The following is a 23,742-nucleotide window of genomic DNA, read 5'->3' on the forward strand; positions in this document are numbered from 1 at the left end:
ACCCAACACCACCACCACAGAACAACCAGCCCTTCAGAAAGTGTTATACTGTGTGTCATATTAATCCAGAGGTACTGAACCCAAAAGCCCCTGGTCAGTGCTTTGTCCTACCTTTGTCGGCTTTGGTGGGGCAGAGCTCACAGGGGTTGCCCCAGCCCTGTCCAGCCATGCCGGTACAGCAGCATTCGGCCTTGGATGTGTTCTGGGCCTTTGGAGTCGTACAGCGGCTGTTCTCAAACTTAGTGTAGCAGAAGTTCACGCGCTCATCTGAGGGACACATGAGAGACAATACAAGAGAAGAAGAACAGATTAATTTAGGGACAAAGCACACGACAGTTATAGTGGCCATTACAAGTTAAAGTTGAATTTATCGCTACATAGACTGCGCTAGGTAAAACAAAATGGCAGCATGGTAAATAGTATATTTTTATATAACGTTTTTCCAACTTCAAGTCACTCAAAGCTCTTCACATCAAGGAATCACTCACACACACACACATTCATACACCAGTGCACACAGACACTGGGGACGAGGTGGGCTAAGAAGTGTCTTGCCCAGGGACACAACAACAGAATCCATCCGTGGGAGTTGGAATCGGACCGCCAACCTTTAAGTCAAGAGATATGAGTGGTCAGCCAATGATGTTTATGTCGAGAGCAAGATTTGAACCGGCAACCTTTAGATCAGTGGGCGAACTCTACCAACTGAGCTAATGTTGTTCCTGAACGAGATTTAGACCAGGGGAACAATGGCTGAGTGGAACTAGGAGTGGGAAAAGTGTCATGAAATTAATTTAGCTTTTTTTTTCATATACATTAACATTTTTATTCTGCTTTTAAAAACAAAAAGCTCACACTTCACTGTGACTGGTTAACTTCACCTGTCACTTGTTTTGATGATCAGCCTCTGTAAGAGTCTGATCATCAAAACAAGTGGCTTTACATGTTTTTTTTTCCTTTATCTTTATCTGTTATTCATCAAATATGTTGTTTATTATTATTTATGCCAAATTCTATTTACGTAGCATGCTAGCTAGCTCACTGCGTGTCAAAGCTAACAGTCACTTTAATAAAATTGGAAAGCCTAAAATTAACAACCTATTAAAATTCAGATTAATTAGAAGAAAGCCTAACAAATTATTTGTACATGTAGAATACTTCAGTTTGTGGTCTTGTTTTAACATGTATTATGCCTCAAAATTACGATTAGTCTTGAGACAAACATCTCTCTCTTTTTAAACACAAAGGTGTCCTCCAACGCTGCAACGCTGTCAATCAAACCTGTTGCTAACGCTAGTGTGAGTGACGTTGGAAAGAAGCTGCCTGATCATGTAGAGTGGGTTAATACGAACATTTTAAGACCAAAATGACGAAATTGGAGCCAGAGTCAAAGGAACCAGAAGCGCGTCCATGCTCATTTTCTATTTGGAACGCGGCGGCTAGCAGGTTAGCAATGTCCATTTACAGTCTCTGGTTTATCCTATGCTTTTTCATGTGCTTTCCTTGGTCTAAAATATTAAATAAATGACTCAACGCACCGTCAGACTTATGCCTTTCCTGTTATTTTTGCATTGCTGTAGAAATAACATATTGAGAAAGCAAAATTTCCCCGTTTGCATAAGAACTGACCAAACAGGAATGCCAAGAAATTACTCCAACAGTATCACAGTCACTTTCCAACATTTCAAAGTAAATGTATTTTGCACTTCTGGGGAAAAGTAGTTGGCTAATTAATTTCTTTAGCCTTGCCATTTGCCAGCCTTACTTTCCTGCGAAGTTGGTTATCCCAGAGAGACTTGTAATAACGAGGACCACATGTTGAGTATAGCCTTCACTAAATACTATACAAATAATCAGGCTTCTTACTGTAGCTTTCCACACCTGGCTCAAGACCCGACACCTGGGCCAAAGCAGGGAAAAGCAGCCCGTGTTGCGTTTCAGAGCTCCATAAAAAGTTGATTTGTCAGCTGTTTTTGCATAGCGATTTATGGGGCAGTGGTCTGGTGAAGGTATATGTACACTCCACCACATGCTTAGTGTGTTTGACTTTCTGTCACACAAAAATTAGCTCAAAGCATCTGGTACGAGTCTCGTTCAACTGCGCGGACTTACAGGGCACACGTGAAGGTATTTAGCGACCTGGGATGTACTTGGCTAAAGAAAATTTGTGGATAGATTAGTTGAATAAAAGAAGTGGACTAAGTGAGCGTGACGTCACCCACAGCGTTCGGTTTCAGTCAAATGAAGCTCGTCGAGGCTAACAGTTATAGCGGCAAATTTGAAGCAGAGTTTCATATTTGGAATTCCGATTGCGAGTATCATAGCAACCAAAGAACCAATCTGGAGCAAGTCTGTTGAATGTAAGACCCATTCATGCCCACACAGCTGGTTTGTTGTTGCTCTTGCTAACGCTAGCAGGAGCGAACACAGGGAAAAGAAAGTGCCTAATTTTTTAATGTTCATTTGGAGCAGAAATTCAACTGAGAGTATCATAGAAAAAAAAAAAGAACCAATCCGGGGCGAAGTTGTTGAAGGTATCGCTGCTTTCTGCCCACACTGCTGGTTCAGAAGGGAGCGGGCGCTTAGCAATGCTGTCAATCAAATCTGTTGCTAACACTAGCCGGAGCGATATCGGAGAAAGAAGGCACCTGATTGTCTGTTATTAATGTTTATATTTTGAATTATGGACGCAATAGTGAAATAAAAACCTCATGATCATGTAGAACGGGTTAATACGAACATTTTAAGACCAAAATGACGAATCGGTGGAGCCAGAAGAACGCCCATTCCTGTTTGCAATGCGACAGTTAGCAGGTTAGCTATGTCTATTTATATGTACAGTCTATGGTTGTGTCTCAAGCCCGGTCAAACATGATGATTCGTTTTTTTTAGTGTTACATGTGAAATGAAGAAGCTCATTGGTCACCTATGATTTACAAACAAATCAAATCAAATCATTTCCTATCCTTTATTATTTCCGATATAAACGGACCATGCCTGTCCCTGATTGACTAATGCACCTGTCAATCACGAGCATTAGACCAGACACACATCTTTGTAAACTATTGAAGAAGTGCGTATGCTGAATCCCAGACGAGGTGCAGAGTGATGCTGGCAAACGCGCTCAAAAGTGTTCGAATATTACATAAACAGCGTCTTCGTAAGTGAAAAGGCAGAGTCAGCTGCTCAGGCACTGCGAAAACTCAGACTTCATCCCTCCTGCACGCTGCTTTCTGCTGTTATCCAAGTAAATCCTAATAAAAATACTAATAATAAGGTGACAGTGGCTCAGTTGGTAGAGTGTTTGCCCTTTTAATACTCAGCTCAATATTAAAATCAACACTAAAACTAGTAACAAAACTGGATACTCAATTGGAAAAGTGTCACTACTGAGAAAAAAATCATATAAAATCATATAAATTGAACAAAGTTGGGCTTTTCCTGAATGCTTTTAAAACTATCTGGTCTGAATCTAGTCCGGTAACATTATTATTATGTTATTTTGTGCTTGAAAATACTTTTACTTTCAAAATTGGTATCAGGTATGAAGCTTTTTCCTTAATATCGAAATAGAGTTTGACATTTTTGTACCGTCACAACACGTTTTCTTGCAAGACATAATAATAATAATAATAAGAGACATAATAACAGACAAATGTAACTCCAATTTCATAAGACTTTACTTTACCACTGTTTATCGCTCATAAAAATAGAATGTTTTACGTAGACATAACGTTTTTGGCTTACTCCTCAAGTTCTCATAACCAGTTCAAATGCAAAATCTAGACGTTTGTTTCATATCTTTCGTCCCCGACTCTGATTCACTAAAACTTGGCTTAAACATTCGTCCCACTTACAAACCGCTTAAGCTTAACCCCTCGAGTTCGACCGCTCCACTGACCCTTACCTCACGAGAGCGCGAGCCGTAAACACGCTAACTCAATGATGTCATGGCATTTCTGAAGAGGCTAACTGGGAAACTCCCTTTGACAACTGTTAACACAGACTCCGGACCTACCCCCGTACCCCCACCACCTCCGCCCCCACCCATTTAAAAGCCCCATACAAACACAACATAAGGATAAGGCAATGGAAAAGCCATCTCCCCCGGGACGCCGCTGGTCGTACGGAGCCAGCTGGAAGTGTGCGACGGGCTGTTAAGTCTCCAGTCTCACTCACACACAGACTAAACTAATACACTTATATTTACAGTCGCATTTACACAACTATGCGCCGGGTTCAGGATGATGAAGACTTGGGACTGTTGCCGTAGTAATTAACAATAAAAAAAAAAAATACTGTCGCTTTTGAATGGTACGCTGTCCTCAAAATGGCTCCATAATGGGAAGCTGAACCCGTGACTTCATAGTCGCTAAATAGTCACGTTTTTATACAGAGTTTTTCCATCTTAAAGGCTCTCAAAGCACTTTAGATCAAGAAACAACTCACACGTTCATACTTCAGTGTACGCAGACACTGGGGGCGAGGTGGGTTAAGTGTCTTGCCCAAGGACACAACAACAGTATTCATCGATGTGACCTGGGATCGCATCGCCAGTCGATCTGACCTCTCAACCAATGATGTTTTTGTCAGTTTGAAACAGAAATGTTTGGATCAGTGGACAAACACACACACGTGTCAAACTCAAGGCCTGGGGGCCAAATGCGGCCTGCCATGTCATTTTATGTGGCCCGTGACAAGGTAAATTTAAATGTATGACTGTCAAAATGTCAGTTTAACAGCTGTTACGCAGTTACACAGACATATTTTTTATATCTTTGCAAATTTGAGACAAACCATTTTGCTGATGTGGCCCTCGGTGAAATTGAGTTTGACACCCCTGCTCTACCAACTGAGCCACCGTCGCACCTGTCGCTATTCTGAGTTAGGATTAGCCACACACACTTGCAAAATTTAGGGATTCAGGGTCAATTTTGGAATTTTGGAATTGATATATATTTGTATCTCACGATGAACTTCATGATTTAAATTTAAACATGTTCAAAAATATATGAGAGAAGAACTGCTGTCAACTTCAGGCTTAAAGGACTTAATACTCAGTGCCAATATTAAAAGCTGTTTGGATACCGCACAGGTTACTTAGAACATTTTAAAATATAAAATAGAATAGAATTTATAAGACCAAACAATGGTAATTCAGTTAATATTACAGTTCATTGCAAATGAGTTTATACTAGTTTCAATTGGTATTTTAACATCCTGAGAGAGAAAACAGCAGATTTCTCACATAACAAGACCACATGGGGTGTAATATTAAGGTTTCTGTGACTTGTTTTCATATGACCAAAATAATTACTTTCATTTACTGTGATCGTTCAACTTTTTCCATTTCCTTTTTCCGTTTTTACCTAGACATCTTCGGCCGGAGGTGGACAGCTTGAAGCCTTCGGGGCAGTTACAGGTGAAGCTTCCCTCAGTGTTGGAGCAGGTGCCAAACAAACACATTTCAGGAGACTGGGAGCACTCGTCGATATCTGAAACACAACAAAAAAAGTACGTTAAATGTACTATACTCTACCACCCAAGATACATCTGCATACATAATGTCTTTTGTATGTAAATTTTGTAGGCCAGTTATTAAAAAAAATGTGTCAAAATAGTTTTTATTATGAATGTGAATGTCGCTGTGTGTCAAAGCCGTTGATCTACAGTATAACAGACCAGATGAATAGAAAGTAGCACAATCTGATATACATGTAGTACAGCTAAAGATAGGGTCATTTTAATTGTGAAAAGTTCAAAAGTAATTAACCATAAATTTCTCTTGTTAAAGGCGCTATATTAAACAAAACTGACTTGTGTAGCTTTAAGTCATGTTCTAATGCGGTTACCTCCTCAAAAACAGACCTGGAGTTGTGTTTTGTTTCATTCACACAGGTTTGAGTAACACTTTATTATTAGTCTGTGACATGTCTAAAGCTCAAAATGCTCTGTTCCACCTTGTGATGTCATAAAATGATAGTTTTCAAGTTAACAGCTCCTATTATTCCAGAGCTGAAATTATTCAAATGATTCTCCTGACTGTGTATGGAGTTTAAAACACAACAGAGCACTTCCTCTTTTAACACATGATGACATCACAAGGTGGAACAGAGTGTTGGTGTTTTTTTTTTCAGTTTGAGGGATGAACTCAAAAACACAACTCCAGGTCTGTTTGTGATGAACTAATCAAACCTGTTGCTAACACTAGCGGGAGCAATGTCGGGGAAAGAATGCGCCTGATTTGGCTGTTATTAATGTTCATATCTTGATCAATAGTGAAATAAAAACGCCAGGATCATGCAGAGCGGGTTAAAACGAACATTTAAGACCAAAATGACGAGTCTGACAGCAGCAGTTACAGAGAGAGGACAGTTTTTCAATAGAAAGTGAATTGGAATTGGATCGCGGCGGCTAGCAGGTTAACTATGTCCATTTAGAGGAACAGTGGTTACTATGGAAACAGAAAAGGATGCTGAGGTAATGTAAAGTGGTTTGAATACTCTTGAGGTCACATTAATATTAGCGTTGTTTGTCCTTTAATAAAAAAAAAATCACTGTTGACGGTATTAGGTCAAACCCTCGTTTAATTGGACCACCCCGTGTGACCCGCCCTTCTGTGACTCATTGAAACAAACACGTATCGCCATGGCTACGGCAGCGAGGTCATCCCATTGTGTCACAGTGTGGATGAGATAAAGCAGGAGGAGCTGTTATCCAAAACACATGGCCACAGAGAGGTACAGCTGGAGAATATGAAACGAAATCAGGTTTTCAATTATATGTTATAAAGGACCAGTCAAATGTCTGGACACACCCTCTCTTTACATTTATTACTTCTACATTTTATATACACACGGAAAACATCAGACATATGAAGCAGGATGTATGGAATTATGTGGTAAAAAAGTGAAATAACTACTAAATATTTTTTTTATATTTTGTGATCAAATGCTTAAAGTCTCCTCCCTTTGCTTTGTCCACAGCTGCAAACTCTTGTCCTTCTCTCAATGAGCTCCTGAAAGTGCAAAGCAGGGTTCAAAGCAAAGGGCTGCTATTTTATTTTTTTTAACTAACAGAAGTTTGGAGTTATTTTGAGTTAATCTTTTTGTTTACTACATTTCATACAAGGGGTGTGCGGAAATACTGAAATACAATGGTCCTTCACTATAACGCGCTTTACCTTTCGTGGTCTCGCTGTTTCGCTAATTTTTTGTGTGCACTTTTACACGTATTGTATGAACGTGCATTGTGTTCTGCGTCCTGATTGGCTGTTGGACTGTAGACCATTGTGTTGTGCGTCCTGATTGGCTGTTGGACTGTAGACCATTGTCCATCAGTCTCCTCCGTGCCGTGTCTCCTGTACAGTACAGAATGTGTTCAGACAAATTTACATAAACGTTGGATCGCAGTGTGACTCTGAAGTGCTGTATGTTTGCAATTTATTTTCTCCCCGACAAAACCCACCATGTCGATGAAACGTTCTGCACCGGCAAAGGCGCCTACGAAGGTTTGAACTTTGAGAGAGTTTAAACAAGAGAGACATGTGAGAAAACGTTAACGCCTGTGTGAGAAAAGTGTATAAAGTGTGTGGTGAGGGGTTTTACATATATAATAATTGTAAAAAATAAAGCTGATACTTTGCGGATTTCGTCTGTTGCGGGTTATTTTTAGAACGTGACCCCCGCGATAAACGAGGGACCACTGTATTTTATCAAATTATTTTATCACAGCACTACAATTGTATGGCTTGTTTAGAGAAAAGAAACTTGTCTTTTTTTTTCACTGAATCGTACCAATCAATTTGAAATATATCATATCATACTGAATCGAAAGTGCACTGTATCGAGATGCGTATCGTATCGTGGCCTATGTATCGAGGTATTATCATATCGGCAAAATATCTTAATGATACCCAGCCCTTCCATACGAGTCCATTCATAGCTTTGATGGTTCAGTGAGAATCTACAGTATAAATAGTTATGGAAATACAGACAAACCACTAAGTATTTAAGTAATTTTAAATGTGTAAATGTGGGGTGCAATGTTTTTAAATGAAAGAACAGGAAGGTGCATGGTTTGATTGTAAATGGATGGATACTTGGATTTATTTTAATTGTTTGTAATCTGCCGGGTGACTGCAGATGGAAACGAGCTAATGAAATCTGGTGTAAAGCATCTGTTCTTTTATGAGATTAATGTGTTTGTGTTTGTGTTTGTACATGGCCCCTGTTAAAATAAACCAACAAACTAAAACTAAACAATGAAAACGTGTGTCCAAACTTTTGACTGGTCGTAACTGGTCATTGTAATTATGCATTTATGCGCTGTAAATTATTGGGAAAAAAAAAATAATTATATATATATATATATATATATATATATATATATATATATATATATATATATATATATATATATATATATATATAATCAAAAAATAATCTAAAAAAAATTCAGAAAAAAAAACAAAAAAAAAACTAAACAAACAAAAAAAAAAATCTAAATGATTCTATTGATTTTCAAATGTTACAAGCTAATTATTGAAATAAACAGATGTGTTTTTCCGTTACATGCAGTCATCCCAATATATTTTTTATTGTTATTGTTATTATTTTTATTTTACTTCCTGATATTTTATTTACTCAGGAAACTAAAAGAGTTATTAACCAATCTACCAACATTAAGGTATTTGGCTCATGGTGATGCCAAGAACCTGCTGACTACATCTGAAAACTATTTAAAAAACAGAACATATCCGATTAAACCATGAGAAAGACACTGGTTAATCTGAGGTGAAGATGTCACAAGACTGTTCTATTTTAAAGATGCGCTGTGTCACTTTTCTGGTAAAGGTTCCATCACCTGTTTGGCTCCACAGTGTAGAACATAGACTGTATAAAAAAGTGGACTAAGTGAGTGTGACGTCACCCACAGCGTTCAGCTCCAGTCAAATGAAGCTCATCGAGACTAGAGCAGTTATAGCTGTGAATTTGGAGCAGAGTTCCATCTTTGGAATTCCGACCGCGAGTATCATAGCAACCAAAGAGCCAATCAGGAGCGGGCTGTTGAAGGTAAAGCCCATTCCCGCCCGCACTGCTGGTTTAGCAGGGAAGGTGCACTTAGCAACGCTGTCAATCAAGTAAGTAATACAAAATCCTCATGAAAACAAGAAGAGCCACACACTCTTCACCAGAAAAGTTACACAGTGCAGCTTTAAAGTTTCTATATTAACTCTTGTTAATAAGTTTAAGTCATGTTCTATTGCTGTTTCCTATTCAAAAACAGACCTGGAGTTGTGTTTTGTTTCATTCACACACGTTTGAGTAACACTTTATTATTAGTCTGTCACATCTCCAAAGCTCAAAAAGCTCTGTTCCACCTTGTGATGTCATCAAGTGGTAGTTTTCAAGTTAAGATAAAGTAAGGATTTGCAATTTCAGGGCTGAAATCATCCAAACGACTCCAGTGAAGGTGTTTGAAGTTTAAAAACACAGTGGAGCACTTCTTGTCCTATCACATGATGACATCACCAGGTGGGACAGAGTGTTTTCAGTTTGCGAGAAGAACTAAGCCTAAATAAGCAGGGTTTGTTTGTTAAACATGTGTGAATGAAACAAAACACAACTAACTCCAGGTCTGTTTTTGATGAGGAAACAACATTATAACAGAGATATTATGGGTTTCAGACTTAATTGTTAATCGCTATGGCAACAGCGCTATAGTTTTTCACATAACTACAAAACCCAGGGATAGGAAAACATGCTGCAATAACACTACATTAACTGCTTTTGCAATAATTCTGAATCTAGTGTGCGGTCTGACATGGTGGTCAGCGGCGGCGGCTCTCGTAACGCTGTCACAGAAGTTTGAGCCGCTCCTCCCTGATTCTCAGAACACGCTCTAAGGGACAGGAATGTGTTGAAGTTTGTTGAAAATCTCTCCATCAGTGAATAAACAACCCAAGAGCTCCGGGACGGTCCCACGTGAGAGAGAAACGAACGCTGCCAAAAACCCAGAAGAGTAACACAAGAACGCAGGAGGAAAAATGCAATCGAGTGTGTGTGAGGTGATTTGTGATGTTACACCAGGATGAGGCTGTGAGTGAGGAAAGATGTAGAGTTTAAACGTCCTGAATTACACAAAACTGACTCTTGTGAGTGTTGAGTCACGATATAATGGTGTTACCGTATCACAAACAGACCTGGAGTTGTGTTTTGTTTCATTCACACATGTTTAACACACAAACCTGCAGATTTAGACACTCTGTTCCACCTTGTGATGTTATCATGTGATAGGAAGTGCTCCACTGTGTTTTTAAACTCCACACACCTTCACTAGAATCATTTGGATGAGTTCGGCCCTGGAGTTGCTAATCTCGACTGAACTAAAGATAAAAGCAGCTGTTAACTTGAAAACTACCACTTCATGACATCACAACGTGGAACAGAGCATTTTGAGCTTTGGATAGTGATCCTTTTTTATTAGTCTGTTTACATCTTCAAAGCTCAAAATGCTCTGTTCCAAAGTACATCTCCCACATGTTACAGCCACATGAACCATCTCACACGCTGAGGACTAAACCAGGACTAAATCAGGACTAAACCAGGATTAAACTAGGACTAAACCAGGACTAAACCAGGTCTAAACCAGTACTAAACCAGGCTTAAGACGGGACTAAACATGGACTAAACCATGATTAAATTAGGACTAAACCAGGACTAAACCAGGTCTAAACCAAGATTAAACCAGGACTAAACCAGGACTAAACCAGGACTAAACCAGGGCTAAACCAGGGCTAAATCAGGGCTAAACCAGGGCTAAACCAGGACTAAACCAGGTCTAAACCAGGTCTAAACCAGGACTAAACCAGGTCTAAACCAGGACTAAACCAGGACTAAACCAGGTCTAAACCAGGTCTAAACCAGGACTAAACCAGGACTAAACCAGGTTTAAACCAGGACTAAACCAGGATTAATCTAGGACTAAACCAGGACTAAACCATGATTAAATTAGGACTAAACCAGGATTAAACCAGGTCTAAACCAAGATTAAACTAGGACTAAACCAGGACTAAACCAGGTTTAAACCAGGACTAAACCAGGGCTAAAGCAGGTCTAAACCAGGTCTAAACCAGGACTAAACCAGGACTAAATTAGGACTAAACCAGGGCTAAACCAGGTCTAAACCACATCTAAACCAGGACTAAACCAAAACTAAAGCAGGTCTAAACTAGGTCTAAACCAGGTCTAAACCAGGTCTAAACCAGGTCTAAACCAGGTCTAAACCAGGACTAAATTAGGACTAAACCAGGACTAAACCAGGGCTAAACCAGGTCTAAACCACATCTAAACCAGGTCTAAACCAGGACTAAACCAGGTCTAAACCAGGACTAAACCAGGACTAAACCAGGGCTAAACCAGGGCTAAACCAGGGCTAAACCAGGACTAAACCAGGTCTAAACCAGGTCTAAACCAGGACTAAACCAGGTCTAAACCAGGACTAAACCAGGACTAAACCAGGTCTAAACCAGGTCTAAACCAGGTCTAAACCAGGACTAAACCAGGTTTAAACCAGGACTAAACCAGGGCTAAAGCAGGTCTAAACCAGGTCTAAACCAGGTCTAAACCAGGTCTAAACCAAGACTAAATTAGGACTAAACCAGGACTAAACCAGGGCTAAACCAGGTCTAAACCACATCTAAACCAGGTCTAAACCAGGACTAAACCAGGTCTAAACCAGGACTAAACCAGGACTAAACCAGGTCTAAACCAGGACTAAACTAGGACTAAACCAGGTCTAAACCAGGACTAAACCAGGTCTAAACCGGGACTAAACCGGGACTAAACCGGGACTAAACCGGGACTAAACCGGGACCAAACCGGGACTAAACCAGGCTTAAACCAGGACTAAACCAGGACTAAACCAGGACTAAACCAGGACTAAATCAGGGCTAAACCAGGACTAAACCAGGACTAGAGTTTGAGTTTTGTTCAGTTAAAACCTGGAACATTCTTCCTGAAGATGTGACACAGACCTCGACTTTGACAATGTTTAAATCCAGACTGTTCTGTTTATCTGCTGTGATTGAAAGGTTTTATTCTGTCTCTTCTGTTTTAATGTTACTTTTATGATTATTTATATTTTGTTGTATTGTGATTTTAGTGTCTTTCTTATTCTGTAAATCACTTTGTGTATGAATTGTGCTGTACAAATAAACTTGCCTTGCCTTTCTGTGGAGCACTTTGGTCAGCTGAAGTTGTTTTAAATATGCTATATAAATAAACTTCAGTTGAAATGAATACTGTGTAACACTTTTGTTTTTAGTGCTACTATAAAAATAACATATTGGCGTCTCTACCTTCGCAGGTCTCTTCGTGCAGGTAGTACCCAGCAGGACAAATGCACCTGTACGACCCGTCCAGGTTCACACAGGAGCCGGCTCCACACGTCCCAGGATTCACCAGACACTCGTTTATATCTGACAAAGAGAAACAACACAAATAAATACTAGAAATGCACCGATTCAGCTTTTTCAGTCCCAATGGCTTTAAGTAACTGGCGATCCCTGATAACAACTTACACAGAACAGCAGCGTTTTATTTCCTAGTGTTACGTAGCTGTTGTTTATCTCTCAAATAACCACAACACAACTTTGCATAAATAAAAATTCCAACATTATGAGACTTTCTGGGCCAACTTCAGCAGAATATCGACTGAACCGATATTTGGAAGCCGATATCTGATCAAGTAAATCTTCACTATCATATCGGTGCCTCCCTGACAATTACCTCATTGGATTTTCATTATTAAAAAGCCAAAATCACGCAAAATAAAGTTAAAATTTGGTCTTTGGTGAACGGTAAACCCACCTGTGCACGCCCTGCCGTCCAGAGCCAGTTCATATCCATCGTTGCAGACGCAGAAGTATCCGCCCACTGTGTTCACGCACTGACCATGTCTGCACAGGCCTCTCTGTGTCGAACACTCGTCCACATCTGACACACACAGAGGAACAGAGGACAATATACGGTCAGTGTGCGGATTACTACGGCTTCAAATATAAACTCTATATCATATCTAAAATACCTTGAACATTGTATTGTTTAAGCTTATAACTGGGGGCTAATTAGGGGCTTTGTGTCATTTTATTACACAAAACAAATCTTGTATCCCATGGAATTACAGAAATGAAATACTAGCAACCTTTCCCTGTGTCCTGTATTCTGTAGATATAATAAACACAGACTTCAGCCTCGACTTTAAACCTTTAGACTCTTTCACTCAGCACTTCGTTTCATTCACTGTTCTCTCTATGGAAAAGTAGACTGGACATCACTGTATGAATATATTTATAAAATGTGTTTATAAATGTATTTATTTAAGAGACTAGGACGACATTTCTCTTAATCAGTGGTGGAAGAAGTACTCAGTTTTGTTACTTAAGTAAAAGTGCAGATACTGGAGCAAAAACATACTCAAGTAAAAGTAAAAGTATCACAAAAAACTACTTAAGTTAAAGTATTAAAGCACCTGTTTATGACATCACAATGACTTGAAAAGTAAAAGTCTTATAAAGCTTCAAATGTGGTGATTTTGATAAAGATTTGAGCTGAGTTTTGTTCAACAGAAACAATGGAATGCATTTTTCCAGCTGTTTTTATTTGTATATTGACTAAACCAGGATTAAACCAGGACTAAACCAGGACTAAACCAGGACTGAACCAGGACTGAACCAGGACTAAACCTGGTGAATCAGTGTTTCAGTTTTGTGCAGTCTTTCTGAAGCTGTGAGACAGGCCTCTGCTTTGACAATGTTTAAATCCAGGCTCCAAACGGTTTGGTTTATCTGCTGTGACTGAAAGGGTTTTATTCTGCCTCATCTCATTTAATGTTACTTTTATGATGATTATTTATGTTTTGATTTATTGTATAGTGATTTTAAAGTCTTTCTTATTCTGTAAATCACTTTGAATCGCTTTGTGTACGAAATAAACTTGCCTTGTCTAAAAAGTATCTATCTTACTACAATACTTTACTACTTGTACTTGGTTGCGCTCCACCTCTGCTCTTAATAAAAAGCACAAAGCACATACCCACGCAGTCGCTGTTGTGTGAGTTGGTGAATCCGGGGTAACACAGGCAGTTGTAGGAGCCCACAGTGTTTTTGCAGGTGCCGTTTCCACACGGCTGCCGCTCACACTCATCCATGTCTGAGAGAAACACACACATTTTAATATTCTTTCACATAAATCTAAAACGTCCTGAATAAACACATCAGGACGGGTTCATATCCGTAACACTCACCCACACACATGGACTGGTCCCTGGTGGTCTTGAAGCCGTTGGGGCAGATGCAGCGGTAACTTCCCAAAGTGTCGATGCACTGGCCGGGATTACACACTCCCGGATTCTCATTGCATTCGTTGCGATCTGGGGAAAGAGAGGGAGAAAGTCCAAAAATATTAAATCTGAGAATACATGAAGGAAACTTTGGAGAATGGCCTTATTGTAGTATTAATACACGAGGAGTCAGACGTTTGGACACACTTTTCATCTCTGTTTCTTTCTTTATTTCTATGGTTATTTGCATTGTAGAGTCTCACTGACACATTAAAACTACAAATGGACACTAAAGAAATGTAGTAAACAAAAATAAACTCAAAATAACTCTAAATGTATAAAAAAAAAAATAATAATAATAATAAAAAAATTGCCACAATTTGCTTTGAACCCTGGTTTCCACTTTCTTTGTTAGACAATATTGAAATTTTATGTTACAATTATCAAGACCAAAATAATTGCGATTAATGATTATATCACGATAATGATTAAAGTTATTATGGATATGAATAATTATAAATTTAACAGAGAATATTATGGATGAGCAGGGCCATCAGCTGAAATTTTGGGGGTTGGGGGAATAAGCCTCACATGGGCCCCTGTAATATAAATTTATAGGAAAATGGTCCAATTCTGGGCCCCCTAAGACCCTGGGGCCCTGGACAACAGACCTGTTTGTGCCCCCTGTAGATAAATAGTTTTTTTCTGCACATTCAGGTGATATAAAGGTGATTATCTTTGTTGGCGATTATCGTGATTATATAAAATGTCCCACGAATGATTATTGTGAACCCTTTTAATCACGCTAAACAATATTATTGTTTATTGTCCCATCCCTAAACTTACAAGTTAATAATAATTATAAACTATATAAAGTGTCTGGGTATGTGTATGTGCGACTTATACTCCAGTGCGATTTATACCCTGGAAAATAGGGTACTTTGTGTATTAACTAAATAAATTTACTCTGCGTTATTTCTGCTTGTTAAATTGTTTTTTTTGTACTCACAAATTCACTGATAAATCGAGTTGGATCTTTAGTTTCTAGATAAAATGAGTTCTCACGCTGGCCTTTGTCATATAAATAAACAGTAATAAGAACCAGTCTTTTGAACGGCTCTTTGAAATGAACGGATCCAGAAGATTCAGCTCCCATAAAAGAGCCGAGAGTCCCATCACTAGAGTCCATTGTCTCTAAATGTCAAGGTGTTGATGTATTTCGCATAATGAGCCAGTAGTGTGGGATTTGAAGCAACACGTTCCGCTTTAGTGAGTATCATCCTCGTGAAGACAGATGTATTTTGGCTGCTTCTTTTCTAATCCTTCCCATAATCCCATCACGGACTTCACTAATCCTCTATAATCTCTGAAGGATTTTCTTCTTTAAACACGACATGAATGGAGCAAAGTGACTTTTGGGTTTTATGTCAAGTCCATTTGGTCCCGGAAAGTCCACGAAAGAAAAAGTATGAGACCTAATTCATACCACTCCAAATATGGTCACATCTCCTAACAGGAAGTGCAACAGACTCTGTGAACAGTAGCACGCTAGCTAGCTCAGTATGTCTCAAAGCTAACAGTCATTTTAATTAAAATTGGAAAACAAAATAAACAACCTATTCAAATTCAAGTTACTGGTAATTAAAATAGAGTCTACCCACTTATTTTAATATGTAGAATACTTCAGTTTGTGGTGTTGTTTTAATATTTTTTATGTCTCAAAATTAGCATTAGGGTTAGCAGTAGCATTAGCATTAGCACTGAGACACAAACATGTCTCTTTCTAAACACAGAAATGTCTCTGGTGAAGTATTCATTTTATTTGTGTAGTGTTTAACATTTTGTCAGTGGCATCCACCTGCAGCTCCCTGTCTACTGTCTGACCCTGACCCCTGACCTCTGACCCCTGACCCACCCGCAGCTCCCTGTCCACTGCCTCATCTTTAAATATTTATTCATTTTAGCATGACTCCATGACTCGGCTCAAACCTCATCGAGATAAAACTGGACAGGAAGTAGTGACGCTAACAGTGAGGTTGGGGGCGCTTTTGTGCACAGAGACAATTTGTTACTGATAAAAGTACTCGGGGAAAGTACAACTCAAGAGTCATTGTTAGCATCACTATCTGGCTAAACCATCTGATTTATAATTTGGAGTGGATGTAAGTGGAAGGACAAAACATTAATCAATTATTTTCAAAGCATAAACTACAAAAACAGGAAGTAATATCTTAATCTGCAGTTAAACAAACGCACTTATTCAAATTGTCCAAAACTGCCGACGTAAAGCTTTTGCCTTGACTCAGTGTGAGAAACGCAGTGTTTGGATTAACTGAGTACTGCAAATACATATTCTGAGTACTAGTTTTGTCCCAGAGCGCCCCCTGTCCTTAGATCCTCCTCCTCAGCAAAGAAAAACTCAAAAAACCTAGTGGGGGAAAGAAAACTGGAAAAAAGTCTGAAAACTATTCTCAGAAGTACAAAATACTCAAAACGTTACTATACTACCACTGCCCACTTCTGATGTTTAAAGTTTACACTAACCCACATCCAACCGCTCCCATAAAGCCTCGGATCTCTCTCAAACATATAAATGAAGATGGGTGCAGACTTACCCAGGCACTGTCCAGTGGGAGAGAAGCGGTACCCGGGTTTACATTCACACCTGAAGCTCCCGGGCATGTTCAGACAGGCGGCGTTCTGCTGGCACACGGGCCCGTTCTGACACTCATCGATATCTGGGCACGAACAGTGGAGACAGTGGAAAAAGACAAAATTACACTTTAAAACAAGTTTGAAGTGTTTTTGATGAAAACTGTTGGAGGAGATGTCAAAAGATAATGATGAGTGATTTTGCCGACTTCGAGTAGGGTTCAGGGCGGGACCATAATATAATTTTTTTGTCCTGATGTGACCTATTTTTGAAGCTAAGTTTCATTTGTCTATAATGACATTTTTCTGGGTTGGGCTCCTTTTGGTGCAGTGTAAATCGATTTTTGATTTACACTGTGTTTCATTATTTTTTCTCGGGATCTTCACTCAAACACAGAGGTCACTGAACTCTATTTTTTGCAACCACTTACTTGTCTATACATTATTGTTTACTGCTTGATTTTTTGCCATTTTCCTCCAAATTGTACACATAATAACCTGTGATGAATACAAAACATGAGATTGACTGGATATAACGCATACAAAATTAAAAATGTATTGGAAATGTATATGACTATAAAAAGCAAAAAGGGTCAGTATGGTAAAATATAAACATTATTGTGGGGAAGCTGGTCCGAAGTGATCAAAGTAGGAGGCAGACTCAAAAAAAAAGTCCCATTAGACAAAATTTATTATCAGCGTTGTGGTACCCCATAAACAAAAGAATAATACATATTTACAAAAATTAACAGTGCTCAACAAAACTAAGCCACAGAACCTAAACAACTAAGAGAAAAAAACAACATGTGCCCTGACTACACTGATGTCTCTCTCTGTCTAATTAGCCCTGCTAAAATACCCTCCTGCACCACCTCCCCCTGGTATACACCATATCTTCCACAGGTGCTGTGGGTATAACATTAGCTGTATCTTTTATATAAAACCATCTCTCGGGCTCAAGTCCCTTAACTAAAGTGTTTAAGAAAAAACTATAAACACTTAAAACATTGAAACAAAATACATAAGACATTAACACAAAGAAATAAACAAACTTAAACCAGTTCTCCCTCCACATGGTCTGGCCCACGACCACACCCAAGCCTATAAAAATGGCCGACATAGGGCACGCCCTCTCTTCGTTTGGACCATGTGGAGATGCAGGTAAGTGGCTTGCTGTATTAAACTGAATTGACACATTTAACTAAATAAAATATGTTTAACAAGTGTGTTGTGATTTAACTCATTGAAAAACTGAACAAAACAAACCCGGGATGGTTATATTTAGTTTTGTATTAGAAAATTATTGAAAATGACCATGTGAAGGTGTGAACAAACAAAATGGTAATATTAAAAGGGGACAAAGGCCCACTTTGTCACATTTACATACAATTTAAACAAAAAAATAGAATTAAATAAAAAATTTGCAGTGCAAAAAAACCCCATTTGGGCTCTGTCTGAATGTCCACCCTGACCGCTCACTCACTCCACAGCCCTGCACTCTTTAATGGACTCTAGAGCCTCATTCACAGAGCAATTTGGATACTCGGCTCCCTACATACAAGTCACATGATTAAAATCTATCAACTGGACAAAAAATTGTAGGAGTGAAGATGTTTTGCTGCTCATCCAAGCCACTTCTTCAGTTCTGGTCAGATTACTGCTGGACACTGCCTGAGTCCTATTTAGCGTAGTCATTCAAGCCCCTAATGAGTGATTTCGCACCTGGAGTTAATGATAGGGGATAGATGATGGAGTGGGGGCCTCAGACATCATCTATACCCTATTTACTCCATCCTCAGACCCAAACCAAAACAAAGAAAACAATAGGGCTAGCCAGGATGCTAATAGGTGTGAAATCACTCCTCATTAGGGGCTTGAATGACTATGCTAAGTAGAATTCAGGCACAGTGCACGCTCAGGGTAGCACAATAGACCTAGCCTACAAACAGAAACTGTTAATAATAGATGTTTTGAGTCCAGGCAGTGTCCAGCAGTAATTTGACCAGAATCGAAGAAGAGACTTGGATGCGCAGCCAAACATCTTCACTCCCATAATTTTTTGTCAACAGATTTCATATTTTTCTTTGCTCACATACTGTAGGCAGAAAACTACCCTGCTAGATAATGTGGGATTAGCACAATTTAATCATGTGTACCGTCTCTGCTTTGGTGGTTAAAGGGCCTCAGAGCTCTATCACGACCATCAAAACACACTTACCTTCGCAGATGAGCAGTTTATCGTTGTAGATGAAGCCGAGGGGGCACTCACACCTGAAGCTCCCGATCATGTTTATACAAACGCCGTTTTCACAGACGCCAGGGATCTCTCTGCACTCATCGATGTCTGACCACAACACACACAAAGACATTTAAATGCGTTATGTACAGTCACTATCTCTCTACCTGGACATATGTTAACAATTTAACATATGTCTTCAGCATGGGGAGTCCAAACTTTTCACACTGAGGGTCACTTATGAAACGTGTACATAAAGCTGAGTTCTGACAGCCGTGTATTCAGAATTACAGCTGTAGCACGCTAACTAGCTCACTGTGTCTCAAAGCAAACAGTCACTTTTATTAAAATCATTAAGAAAACATAAAGAACCTAATAAAATTCGAATTAATTAAAATAAAGACTACCCAATTATTTTATATGTGGAATACTTCCGTCTGTGGTGTTGTTTTGATATTTATTAGGCCTAAAATTAGCATTAGTTTTCGCATTAGCATTAGCTTTAGCATTAGTGTTGGCAGTTATTCGTTTTATTTGCAGCACCCTGCCAGATCTTTAAATATTTATTCATTTTAGAGTAACTTGGCAAAAACCTCACAGAGAGGGCGCTGTTGTGCACAGATTCAGTATGAATCCAGATGGTTTAACAAGAACTGGTCTTGAATTTCAGTCACAGTTTGGACAGCCCTGCCCTTAAAAAAGAAAGGTACTTTTTCCTCAATCGCGTTTTGTATCCAAGTAAGATTTCTGCTCTTTGTCAGTTATATTTTAGCTTCCCTTTAGTTAAAATGCAGTAGAAAAAGTGTATAAGAGTGATTAAAATTTTTAATCAGATGCTGTAACACAATTTTCAGATTTATTTAAAATTTAGAAAAGCAAAGGGAATTATTTAAATGACCAGACAAAAGTCTGGACACTCCCTTTCATTAAATGTTTTTTTTTTTTTTAATTATTATTAATTTAAAAAATTTTTTTTTTTTCATTTTATAAACACACAGAAGACACCAAATATGTAAAGTAAAATATATGGAATTATGTAGTAATGAAAAAAAAAAAACTTAACAAAATAGTTAATACAAAAATAAAAAATAATTAAATTCTCAAAGTAGTCACCATTTGCTTTATGGAAAAATAAAATAAGTAAATACCTTTTTTTTCTTTACTACATATTTCTGTATATCTTACTTCATATATCTGATGTCTTCTTTGTGTATATAAAATGTAGAAAGTAGTAAAAATAAAGCAAAAAAAAGAAAAAACATTTGAATGAGAGGGTATGTCCAAACTTTTTCAATGTTTATAGATAAACTGACCACAAATTAATTAAAACAGACATTACAAAGAGTCAAATACTAATCTAAAAACAGCATTCCCCCACTCCCCTTAGCCCCTCCCACCCATCGTGTATATGCGTTATCACGTTTATGTCGCCTTCTTTTCATCCCACACACTTTCGGATGGATGCAGAGTGCGTGACCCTTTCCTCACTTTATATTAAGTTGTAAAATAAACAGCGTAACATTTTTAAACTAGTCCTACTTACACAGAAGTGTCGTATTTTAAGAAATCTCACCAATCACACGTCCTGTTGTGATGTCAATATAAAACCCAGGTCTTTCACTCCCGCACAGAACTGAAAACTCATCTGAAACGGTCAAACAGTGAATTATAAATCACCTTTTTATTTTGAAATGTTGTATGGTTGTAATATAGGTGTAGGATTCTCACTGGTGCTGGGCACAGGGCACTCTTCACACGGCTTGTTCCACGCTCGGCCGATGTTGTAGGAGCAGCAGCACATTTTCTTGGTCATGTTGAAGGTCAGCTCTCCGTCACACGTGCGGTTATAAGTATAAAAGTTCCTGTAGCAGTAGCTCTTCCTCATGTCTGTGGGTTTCAAAATAAAAGCACGGTAAATGGTAAATAGTCATGTTTTTATATAGCGCTTTTCTACCTTCAAGACACTCAAAGGAACCACTCACCCATTCACACACACATTCATACACTATTGTACACAGACATTGGGGGCGAGGTGGGTTAAGAGGTGTCTTGCTCAAGGACACAATGGCAGCATTCATCTGTGGAGCTGGAATTGCACTGCCAGCCTGTGGGACAGTAGATCGGCCCGCTCAACTAGTGATGTTCTGTATTATATTCGATTATATATTAGTTACATTTCATCCTTCTCTTTACCTTCTTCTTTTTTTTTTTTTTTTTTTTGTCCACCATCTGATGAAAGGGAACTATCAAGCCAACCATTTTGGGACAAATCAGGACCAGTTTGTAATAAAAAAACCTAAACCCTAAAATTCTAAACATTTTAATATGAGTTTTATAGGAATTTGGTCCCTTAATCAAATTTTTTGTGAGATATTCTTCAGCTTAGACATGGGAATTGTACCTTTACCTATCCTTATATTTACCAAAAATAATCCAGGTGGGATTTGAAATCTGATTTTCCTCTGTGCAGAGCTTGTTCCAACCACAGACTGTGTAAAGAAGTGGACTAAGTAAGTGTGACGTCACCCACAGCGTTCAGCCCCAGCCAAATGAAGCTCATCGAGGCTAGAGGTTATAGCGGCTAATTTGGAGCTGAGTATCATAGCAACCAAAGAGCCAATCCAGATCGAGGCTGTTGAAGGTAACGGCCCTTCCCGTTTGCTGTCAACACTGTCAATCAAACCTGTTGCTAATATTAGCAGGAGCGACCTCGTGAAAAGAAGGCGTGTGATTTGTCTGTTATTAATGTTCATATCTTGATTTACGGATATAATTGCAAAATAAAAACAGCAGGATCATGTAGAGCCGGTTAATTTGAACATTTAAGACCAAAATGACGAGTATGACAGCAGCAGGCTAGCAGGTTAGCTACGCCCATTTACATATACAGTCTATAGTTCCAACTTTTAATGAGTAGATGACAGAACTACAAGAGCGTCAGTTTCGGTTTGAAATGGGAGTCGTTTTAGTCGGGCGTTTGAGTTAAAATAGACACTCTCGATAAGGGGTTAAATGTCCTTACGATCCTTCAGAATCCAGACTCACCCATGCAGTTGTTTCCTCCGTTGACCTGCATGTAATCGACGGGGCAGACGCAGGTGTAGTTCCCGATGGTGTTGTAGCACTGACCCGGGCCGCAGATGCCAGAGTTCTCACACTCATCCACATCTGAAAAACAGGGAGGACTTTTAAACTTCATAAGAAAATATTAAACATTCATCACAATACAACAAAGAACAAAGGTGAAATTTATGTCTGGATCAGCCCGGGCCAAAACAAGATGTATTTCATATCAAAGGGGAACTTGAGACTGCAACACTGGGGTCATAAACGAGTCAGATATGAAATGCATGTGCTTTTGATTTGGTTCATATTATTCATATTCAAGTTTTATTTTCAGGGAGTCAGACGCTGTCACGGGAGAGAGCTTGTGATTACAAATGACAACTGAGCGTAGTTCAAACTGAGCTGGACTGGAGCCTGGAGAAAGAGAGTTAAAGTACGTTCCAGATAGACCAGGTATTATTTTGAAAAATGGGGCAAATCAGGACACAAAGATGTTATGATTCCACGGCTTATCTGAGCTGTTATGTGTGTTATTCTGTGAGGAGCTGGTAAAATTCTCTCTAAATCAGATATATTGTGTTTGTTTCTGCTTTATAGTTATAACCTCTTACACCCGTGGATCATTATGTCATAATTTGCACATTTTAAATCACAATATTCATAAAAAACGACTTAATAAAAGAAACAAGTCCGCTGATTTACAAGAAGCGGATTTGTTTTTCATTTGTACCAAAATGACTACACAAAGGTACTGATTAAGAAAATAAAATTGGAGAAAGTACATCACAGTGGGCGTGAACAGGTGGTGGTGAAAACTGGGATTGATTTGCAAAATGGCGTCTTGAAAATAAGCGATTCCACATGACTCACTCTAGAAACAACTTTGGGTGAGCAAATGTTGAGGGGAAACAACTCTAACATGGTTCAATTTGCAGAATATGTCTAATTTAATGGTGCACTATGTAACTTTTCAGGTTCAACTCGTCTCCAAGAAGATGTTATTGCTTTGCCTTGAAATTCCACAGTATGGCTTTGAACTTATCTACACCCATGAGGTCAAGCAGGTCAATTTATACGTCAAATCTGTGGAGAGGGGAGCTTGAAAAACAAATATTATTGGAGATAGATGTGTTTAAAGGGTCCATATTACGCTTTTTCTGATCTATGTCATAATGTTTTGCTCATCACAAACAGACCTGGAGTTGTGTTTTGTTCCATTCACACATGTTTAACACACAAAAACTGCAATGCTCTGTTCCACCTTGTGATGTCATCATGTGGTGATACAGGAAGTGCTCCACCGGGTTTTCAAACTCCATGCACCTTCACGAGAAACATTTGGTCCATTTCAGCCCTGGAATTGCCACTCTCTACTGAACTAAATGTAAAAGGAGCTGTTAACTTGAAAACTACCACTTCGTGACATCACAAGGTGGAACGGAGTA

At 38.8% G+C, this 23,742-nt stretch overlaps 1 protein-coding gene across 1 annotated transcript in view; it reads right to left on the reverse strand.

Annotated features, from left to right (window-relative positions):
- fbn1 (fibrillin 1) overlaps positions 1-23,742 on the reverse strand; it is a 191,416-nt gene that overhangs the window by 23,211 nt on the left and 144,463 nt on the right. Inside the window, exons 40-50 of the mRNA XM_033983222.2 lie at positions 22,277-22,399; positions 20,960-21,118; positions 20,805-20,876; positions 19,214-19,339; positions 16,959-17,081; positions 14,308-14,433; positions 14,097-14,213; positions 12,873-12,998; positions 12,362-12,481; positions 5,370-5,495; positions 112-267 (exon numbers count right to left, since the gene is read on the reverse strand). Of these exons, the coding sequence (XP_033839113.1) occupies positions 112-267; positions 5,370-5,495; positions 12,362-12,481; positions 12,873-12,998; positions 14,097-14,213; positions 14,308-14,433; positions 16,959-17,081; positions 19,214-19,339; positions 20,805-20,876; positions 20,960-21,118; positions 22,277-22,399 (1,374 nt within the window). The remainder of the gene's footprint in view (positions 1-111; positions 268-5,369; positions 5,496-12,361; positions 12,482-12,872; positions 12,999-14,096; positions 14,214-14,307; positions 14,434-16,958; positions 17,082-19,213; positions 19,340-20,804; positions 20,877-20,959; positions 21,119-22,276; positions 22,400-23,742) is intronic.

The sequence above is a fragment of the Periophthalmus magnuspinnatus genome, chromosome 3 (genome assembly GCF_009829125.3).
Source record: "Periophthalmus magnuspinnatus isolate fPerMag1 chromosome 3, fPerMag1.2.pri, whole genome shotgun sequence".
Taxonomy (NCBI): Eukaryota; Metazoa; Chordata; class Actinopteri; order Gobiiformes; family Gobiidae; genus Periophthalmus; species Periophthalmus magnuspinnatus.